The sequence below is a fragment of the Helianthus annuus genome, chromosome 12 (genome assembly GCF_002127325.2).
Source record: "Helianthus annuus cultivar XRQ/B chromosome 12, HanXRQr2.0-SUNRISE, whole genome shotgun sequence".
In the NCBI taxonomy this organism is placed as follows: domain Eukaryota; kingdom Viridiplantae; phylum Streptophyta; class Magnoliopsida; order Asterales; family Asteraceae; genus Helianthus; species Helianthus annuus.
This window is the reverse complement of record NC_035444.2, coordinates 18,303,308-18,313,324: the sequence shown is the minus strand read 5'-3', so window position 1 is coordinate 18,313,324 and position 10,017 is coordinate 18,303,308. Positions and strand designations below refer to the sequence as shown.

The following is a 10,017-nucleotide window of genomic DNA, read 5'->3' as shown; positions in this document are numbered from 1 at the left end:
CGTGAAAGCACATCTTCTTACTCTTACTCAGGAGCCAAGTCACAACGAAAAAGATCATCATTATGGCGCTAATAATATCCTTTGTTTATCAAACACATGGATAATATCCACTTTCCACTTCTTAGACTACGGGGTGCGGGGTGTGGGTTAAGACGGCGGAATGCATTTAACGCTGGCCACGCCCCTTCCACACATCACTCTTTTAGTGTGGACTGGTAAAGCCCACACCTGTCACATGTCGAGCAATGCCCCCAACCCAAACCCTCCACATCCCATACTCTTGAGCATTGTAAATAAATAATTGATGCAACAATTATTGTCACAGGTGAGATAGACGCCGAATAATCACTCTATATTGTCACATCTGACATGCAATGTGAGGGAGTGATAAACAAACGGGTCACCTAACTCCAAGAGAGGTACGTGAGTGGTGGAAAGGGTCGATTGAACCTATGTAGAGGCATAAAGCAATTTATAAAACTTTAACCTATTTAAGAAAAAATGTTACATTACTTGCAATGAGTGATACAAAGTTCACACGAGACCCATGTTTAACCCACACCAACCGTTTAAAAAAAAAAAAAAAAACCTTTATTTGAGATCATGTCCTATAAATGAATCAAACTTGATGTGAAGGGACGACCGATATAATGTGATGTCGATACTCTGGGCCAGAAATATATAACCCACGATCTCTTTTAATATTATTCATAATGCGTATGTGTGAAAGGAATTTAGAAAAAGGGTCAAAAATTACAAAACTTTCTCTTTTATTTTAAAAGAAAGTTATATTTCATTATGTTGATTTGACATATTATTGATGGTTTTTATATATTTAAACCATGTAACCTTTTGGAGTTTAGTACATTAATCGCTAGTTACGTGCCTAAAGCATGGTCATAATTCCATCCTGCACTGCAATGCATAAATTCTAGTTACTTGTCTTAAACGATATATATTTGAAAAAGGGAGATAGAGACGTACGGATGTTTGTGTGAATATTAAGTTGATACAAAATTATGATTATTTACCAAAATAATGTTAATAGTGTTGTCAAATATGCGGCTAAAGGATCTAAGCAACTATAATTACAATCTGTGAGTTCAAACAAATAATTTTAATGACGAATCCGGTTGATCTTTTTTATATTTTACAACTTTTCTTAACCTTATAGATAATAAATATCTTAAACAAAATTAAGAAGTATATTACTAAACAGTTAGTAATTATTTTATTTAAAAATCTGTTTAAGAAGGGGTGCCATATAAACATATATACGCATACACTTTATATAGTTTCTTTGTTATATACATATACCCACTCACTCGGTTTAAATATAACCATAACCAAATTAATCCGTTTGTATATAAGTAGTGATGGATCTAAAAGAAAAATTCAAAGGTGTCCAAAAATAAAAGTACCATACATTTGTAAGCTGGAGATTTTTTTTAACGTACATTAAAGGGTATTTTGCACTTCATCGAGAAAGTTGAGAGGTAGATGTACCCCTGGAATACCGATAGATCCGCCCTGTATATGAGTATCACCATTCTCGAAATTGGATTGGAGTCGCCATTAATTTGGACCAAGAACCAGTTACACGCCCAATCTAATTGAGTTATTGTAGAACCATCCTACGAACGGTTATGAATTGTATTGCATTTTTAAAAAAAAAAAATCTTTTAGTTTTTTTTCATTTAATTAAATTCAGATTTAGTGATGGATCATAGTATTCCAAACTACGTGTATTCTATTTATTTCAGGCGTAATACATTTTAATCAAATTTATCACAAAACATAAGTGAGTAATATATTTGTTTTAAATATAATTTGCTTGAACTATTTATGCCATAATCGGTTTTTTTAAAACTGGTTTGACTAGTAAGATGGTAAAACGACTAGTAAGATCACCAGTGCGGTTAAAATGCTAAGATTAACTTACTAAAGTGACCGATCTGAATTATACATCATACACAAATTAATGAATTAATGAAATGATAACAATGATTAAATAAATAAACAATAATACAGGTCACCCATCCATTTTATCATTTTCAAGAATATAATAAGGTACTTTTTCTCATGGTCCATCTTTTCATCTCGTAGTAGAAGAAAAAAAAAACCACAACCCTCCAAACCAAGAGAACAACCGAAGCAAAGTACAGAGATCTTGCTCCAGTTCTTGTTCTCTAAGTCTCCCCATCTTCATCATCATTAATGCAGTTTTTTTTTTCTATATTCATTCTTTCTTGATTTTCAAACCCGAAAAGATTAATCTCCAAGATTTCTCTATTCATATGTATGGATTTCTTTCATATTCTGACTGTTCATAGATCAATCTATTGTGGTCAGTTTCAAAGATTTGCAATATGACCATGTTTCCTGCTCATCTGTCGTCGTCAAAGTATGTTAATGGCGGTTTTTCGGACAGCGGGTATGACTGTTTTATTAGTTTAGGAAGAGGGTTTGTTTCAGATCTAATGGCAGAGGATGAATCAAGAACCGAAACTAGTATCGATAACGAAGAAGCTGGATCGAGCATGAAAGATGTTAATATTCATGATGAGATGAATACTGAGGAAGATCATGGCCGGTGGCTTCAGTTAAGTTTAGGTGGTGGACTGGATAATAGTCAGTCCATCACCAGTACTGGCCACCAGAGACTGACGGCTGAGATATCATTAACTCAGCCGTCAGTTGATCTTGATCTGGGAAGTGGTGGCGGTGGGAGCTCGTCACGTCAGATGGGACAGCTACAGCCACCGCCACCACCCCAGCTCGTTTTTCAAGTTCCCGAATTTCGGGGTCATCCCCCGACATCGAGTGCTTTCTTTTTGCAGCCGCACCAAACGGCTGCAGCCATGAATTCCGTGCCGTTTCTGACTTTACAACACCAACAACAGCAACAACAACAACACGAGACTAATTATAATTATTTGCAATTAATTAGGCCTTTTCCGGCAAACATGATGACAACAACTCTTAACCCTCCGGTTTCTTCATCTTCTTCGTTTTCGGGTTCTTCGGAGCAACACGGACGTCCGCTTCACGTCCACCGTCGACTAAACGTAGCACGAGTGGTCAACCCACCACGAAGACCTCATTCGGGCGTCTGGTTTATGCTTCAGGCGTCTCAAAACCAGTAACTCTCAAAACCCTAATTATTTATTTTAGTTTTCCTTGAAAAATATGTCATATGTATCATTGCATGGCACTTGTGGATTCAATATTTCTTGTTTTGTTTGTTGATCTAATGCAGATTAAAGGAACCATTTTTGCCTCAAATTCCAAAGAGCTACCTGAGAATCAAGTAATTATTATTACTATGAATATTAATTAGTTTATATATTTATTGTCCTTAGTTAATTAATAACGAATGTTTACATTTTGTTTACAATAATTCTTAGGGATGGAAGAATGACTGTTGGATTGTTAATCAAGTATCTGGTTAATAAGCTTGAACTTGGAAGCGAATCCGAGGTTTGTTTGTTAAACTTAAACTATATAAACTACCATTAGCACCTTAATATTTAAATAATTCTTATATTTTCAAGAAACATAATTACAATGCCATAGAAAAACTACGTGTCGTGGTAGACATAAAATGTAGATTTAGGAGTAGGATTAGTATGTATACATGAGTTAGTTTCTCCTTGATTCGACATGTAATCGATACGACATCAAGAGAATACCATACCGTATGAATATATGAATGTATATTGTATACATTCGTATGTGTCATGTATGTATGTGTGTTTTAGGAGTAATCTAAAAGAGGGAAGACTCAAAAAACAAATGTAAGAATATGGTTGGTGAGAGTAACATGAAAGAAACGTTGGAGCAAACTAGAATGGATTGAGTTCTTAGTTTAGTAATACTGAATTAGGTGGAGAGTACATTTGCAGGTAATTATGGAATTATGGTAGTAGTTTAGCACTTTAGCTAGTGTTAGTCATATGTCAATTAGGGTAGGGATATGACACCCACGTTAAACATGGAAACATGAAGCTTGAAGAAGAAAATCATGTAGGTCCCAAGTGAAGGAAGGACAAATGTTGAATATAGACATAGAAAACTACCTGCCACCATCATAAATATCCTCTCAAAGTAAACACAAAAAGAACACTTAGCATTAGCTTGCTTCATGTGTTGGCTACCAGATACATCAATGTAGGTATATGATACATACATATATACACACATATGTGTGTGTCATGATATCGGCTTTCTTTGCTCATCATTGATCAATTTTCTAGCCAATCTGTGAAAGCGAACGAAGCATATTAAACTAATTAAACTTGCCAATTAAGTTTGATCCTAATAAATGTGTTGCACTTTGCTGGTTTACAAAACTATCAATGCGTTTTACATGTGGATGTGTATAACTTGACATAATGGATTAAATAAAAGGTTCAGGAAAACTTAAATGGACCATATAGATATGTCCATGATAAATTGCTAGATAAGGACTTATGTTTGCTTGTTAATTGTGTGACACTTGCATTAGGTAGCAGGAAACGTAATATACATTCCTAATTTATCAGAAAGACCCTAAAATACGTGTCTATATCATGTTTATTTTTGCCCTGGGTCATGACTTTGAGTTAAGCTAGTAAAGTAGTAATACATTCATTTTAGACTTATGATTAAGTAGTTGACCCCCTCCGTGGAGTTGTGACAACAAGGGGTCAAGAGGGTGTGTTGACCCACGTACACGAGAACTTGTTAAATCTTATAAATATTGTAAAAGCATAAGTTAAGCCCCTTAGTTCTAACGAGTATACAAGAGATACTATGATGACTTTTCAACTAAAAAGTTCTTCCCGACGCTAAAAGCTAACGGCCCACCTACCATTGACACCAAGAGAGAATACTTAGAAGAAAAACATCATCATCATCATCATATTCAGTGAATCCAATCAATAGCAAAGCTAAGGTAGGGTCTGAGGAAGGTAAGATGTAGACAGTCTTATCTTTACTCTGTAGGAATAGAGAGACTGCTTCCGGTGAGACCTTCGGCACGATAGTAGTTTTGCATCAAACCTTGGACACAAGGCACATAACACTTAAAAATCGGGACAAAGGCCGATTAGTGCATGTACCATTTTGTCTTTCGGCTATCAACGCTACCACATGATGCATGATCAACCATCCACCTCTTTTAACGTTATTTTCACGAAATTAGTAAAATAACGTTAAAATTAGTGCACTTTCACTTTTGTCCTCCGAGCGTCCACACATATATACATTATATGTGCATGCCGCAAGCGGGGCTTATTGAGAAGAATAACGTTAAGAAATAATTAAAAAAAAATTGAATAATTTTTTTCAGGGTAGTTAATTGTTTTGAAATTGCTATTATATATATATATATATGTAACAATTGTTTTAAGTACGAGGAGAGGTATGTAATTATTGTTGAATATTCAAACATGCGAATCACTCAATGGTAGTCTTTCATGGTAGGTTACATGTACATCTCTATTTCTCATACGACATTAGACAGATATATGTAGTGAATGTAGCTGCATGCAAGCTTGCACCATGCTTTAAAACTATTATTTCCTACATGCCAAGAACTAACATTGGAGGTCAACGTAAATTAATGTTATCCTCAAATTAGCTACCATATCTTTTGGAATAAAATCAAATAGGATCTCTACATGCAACCACCAAGAACTTTTCTCTCTGGTATATATTATTATAAAACTAATATTGACGGAGTTTCTGTTGATTCTCTAGTCGGCTCAGGGGCGAAACCAATATGAGGTCAAGAGGGTCCGTTGACCACACGGTCATCACAATTCTTTGGACTTTCTTTTTTTATAATATGAATGTTTTTGTGAACAATATACGTTTTATCTTATAGTTGTAGTGACGTAGAGAAGATAACTGTATTATGATCCCGACCAACGAGTTCTAGTTTTGCCACTGAGCCGTCTATAGTTTCTGTTAATTGGGTATCACAAGTTGTCGTATCTTTATAGTTTAACCTCAAATTATCGTTGGTGCCTTCCTTGACTCCAAGGCTGGACGGTATGGTCCGTCCTCAGCCCCGGCGCCGCCCGTCCTCCCACGCCGCCCCCCCTCCGTCCCGTCCCCATCGTCCGAGTTGTGCCGTTTGCGACGGAGCAAACAGGTGGGCCCCCTTCATCGTCCTCTCCGTCCTCCCATCCCGCCCCCCCCCCCCCCCCCCCGGTCTTCATCCCGTCCTCGTCTTCATCCCGTCACCATACCCTTGAGCCTAATGTGATCATTTTCTTATTCCGAACCTTCAATTAAGAATATGCTTTCATCACTATAAATACCTAACACTTGTATTTAAATGAAAGAATGATATACGTGGTTAGTAGGTTGTATAAACATTCTGTTATTTGGACATCATGAAATAATTAATAGTATTATTGGATACCATAACATACAAGTCAACCTGAATATTTGTAAGGATTTGATCCAGCGAATCATTGATGATGCTAGCTACCTTATCTTTTTAGTTTGCTTTTACGTGAAGGAATCAAATATCCCATGTCATTCTAACCCATGCTACAAAACCAAAAACTGTCTATCCAATCATTTGCTTCCTAAATAACTAGCTACCTTACAATATATATTCCACGTCATATAATATATCAACATGCATATGCATGCATGCATGCCTGCTTCATGTTGTCTTTTCCTTTTGAAAAATGCAATGTTACATGTAAGCAAATGCATTTTGTGAAACCAATATTACCATGCATGTATGGAGTGTTATCATGCATGATGGTTTTGTCATGCTTTCGCATGCTTCAACTCAATTCACAAAAAAAAATATTTAATAATTAAAAAAAAATAGATTTTGTACATATTATAGGTATGGAGGTGGCATCATGGCTCTCTCTTATCAGGGTCCACTACTCTTATTGCTTAAAAAGGGTTCGGTTCTATCATAATACCTTGTATGAAGTGCTCCACTTACATGAAGAAAAGAAACATATGGAGTAGTTCATTTCAAATCACAATTTCAATCAAGAAAAAAAGAAAGTAAAAAGATCATGTGTATTTTTACTTTGATCGAAAGCAATGCATGGATATGATTAAATCTAGAGAAAATCAATCATGTCAAGTGAAAAGAAATCAAATTCTCTCGTTTACATATGATGATACTTGAAACTAATTAATAAAATGTCATCTCCTGTGTGTATATGTGTGCGTAATAATTAATCATGTCAATCAATGACAATAAATCAAATTCTCTCGTTTACAATATATAATGATGATACTTGAAACTAATTAGTAAAATGTTATCTCTTGTGTATATATGCGTGCATTAATCAATCATGTCACTCAAGGAAAAGAAATGAAAATCTCTCGTTTACAATGTATGATGGTACTCAAAACTAATTAGTAACATGTTTTCTCTTGCGTGTGTATGTGCACATTAATCAATCATGTTAGTCAATGAAAAGAAATGAAATTATCTCGTTTACGGTGTATGACGATACTTGAAACTAATTAGTAAAATGTTATCTCTTGCGTGTACATGTGCATTAATCAATCATGTCACTCAATGGATAGAAATCAAATTAATTCTCTCTTTTACACTATATGATGATACTTGTTATCTCTTGTGTGTATATGTGTGCATTAATTAATCATGTCACTCGAGGAAAAGAAATCAAATTTTCTCGTTTACATATAATGATACTTGAAACTAATTAGTAAAATTTTCTCGTTTACATATAATGGTACTTGAAACTAATTAGTAATATATTATCACTTGTGTGTATATATGTGTGTTTATAGGTTTATGCATGTGCATGTAAAAAGAGAGGAGATGGTTATATCATGTGTATATGTGTGTGTATTTATAGGTGTATGCATGTGCGCATACAGAAAGAAAGGAGTGGTTAAGTTCGTTTATAAATTAACATACTCTCAAAATGATAATGGAAATCCCTCATCTTAATACGAATTCAAGGCTACGTGTTCTTCACATTACATTAAGTTAATGTTATATTAATGATAAGGAGGGACATGAATGCGACTAGAAGTTTATATTATTTACTACGTCACCGTTCATTTTCTATTGTAGATCATCCCATCCATTAGCTTATATTATCATCTTTACGAAAGTCTAAATATTCTCATGTGATTTAAACAGTAGTGGCAGGCCGAGTAATAATTATATTTTGACGGTGCGAACGAAGTGTTTAACCAAACTTTCAAGGGGTGCGATCAGGATTTTTGCCTATAAAATACACTAAAAAGACTTTTTTAAGGGGTGCGTCCGCCCACCCAACACATTACCTAGGTCCGCCTCTGGATCTAAATCTATATGTTGATATTAAAATATAAAATATCAACACAAATATAGATGATCATGGGTTTGGCTTGGTAGCAAAGGTTTTGGTGGGGTCAAATAATTGTCATGATTAAAGGAGAATTGTGTTTCTTCCAGTCGTGCATTCTCTTTAATCTCATGCTTGCATGCATATAGAAATTTATAATTCATGAGTTAAAACATTTATAGACTGTTACTAATGATTACATTTTGCTCTAATGGTACTTTGTTTTCCTAGCATGTGTGACCTTATACATTTAAGTAGATAGTTATATATATACATGTATCTATCACTTTAAATGTGATGCATAAATGTAATTAACCACTTTTTTCCTTATCACTCACTATAAATTTTACCTGTGTTACATACAAGTGTTTATATAGAGACACATGCATACTATCCATCTTTATGTTACGAACATGATCTTTTTTTCATTTGTTAACGGATTAAAATGAAAAACAGATAGAGATAACATGTAAAGGACGCCAGCTATTATCGTTATTGACGCTACAACATGTAAGGGATACTATATGGAATAGTCCAAGAAGTGATGTCGGGTTTACCGTGACTCCCCAATCTTCAGCAACGGTCAATCATTTGATGGTACTAAACTATGGTAGAATCGCTTAAAGATCGACTTATTTGTTGAAATTGTTTCTACACCCACATGTCCACGATCATGTTTTAATTTATGGGAAGTTTTTATCCCCTTTTGTTTTGTTTCCCTTTAATCATGCGGGTTTGGATCGGATTAATTCTTTTGGTTCTTTAATTGTGACCGTGATATCAAAATCGGAACTAATTACTTTGTTTATGTGTAAAATCAATGTAATTTAATTAACTTGAGAGTAAAATTACGACAATCGTCATTGTCAACTTGTATGTTTTTTCTGTGTTTGGAACTATTAATGCACTCTTTGTTCATTTTAATGCAAGTTGATGTGTAAAGCTAGAAGGTTCGTAGAGCGAATCATGAAGTCTGGATTTCAAGCAATCTATATTTCCAAACAAAATTTTAAATTCATCAGTCTAAATCAGTAGGCATTTCAAAATACATAGGTAACTTGTGTATCCATGTTGGATAAATAAAGTCATAAGTGTCATATAAGCTGGTGCAGGGAAGTTAGAGGGGCTTTCTGGTCATTTCTTGAAAGATAAATAAGTCTTTTAGTTTACAAGATAATAAGTGCTGAAAGTACAGGGACTAATGTTGCTATAAACAAACTTTGGTTGTTAAGACAGTTAGGGTTAGAAGATTTGGGGCTTTATAAGCTGATCGACTGATCATGTTTAGTTAGTTCAATTCATCTGTAATTTCGCTTTCATTTCTTTTCTTTCAATTCGTTTGTATGTTGATTTCAGTTTCAATAAAGTAATCAGTGAGTATTGAGTTGAATAGTGAGTTTGTTCTTGAGCGATTGGGATTTTCTTTGGTGTTTAATTACAACAATTGGTATCAGAGCCTGGTTGGCTCGATTCAAAGAAGTCAGTTGATTTTATCAAGATCGTGGTTCAAGAAAGAAGACAGTCATGGTGTCAACAAAATTCGAATTGGAAAAGTTTGACGGAAAGAACGATTTTAGTCTATGGAGGCTGAAGATGAAAGCTCTGTTGGTTCACAATGGAGTGGTGGATGCTTTAAAGGGGGAAGATAATCTTCCTACTGGTCTTACAGATAAAGAAAAGAAGGAGA

The 10,017-nt window shown here is 34.7% G+C and overlaps 1 protein-coding gene across 1 annotated transcript; it reads left to right on the top strand.

Moving 5' to 3' along the window:
- The first annotated feature begins 2,099 nt into the window (after positions 1 to 2,099).
- On the top strand, positions 2,100 to 9,219 carry LOC110894323. Its single transcript, XM_022141536.2, has 4 exons — positions 2,100 to 3,142; positions 3,260 to 3,310; positions 3,408 to 3,480; positions 8,787 to 9,219. The coding sequence occupies exons 1-4, from the start codon at positions 2,370 to 2,372 to the stop codon at positions 8,952 to 8,954; spliced, it is 1,065 nt and encodes a 354-aa protein (XP_021997228.1). The 5' UTR covers positions 2,100 to 2,369; the 3' UTR covers positions 8,955 to 9,219.
- Positions 9,220 to 10,017: the final 798 nt, after the last annotated feature.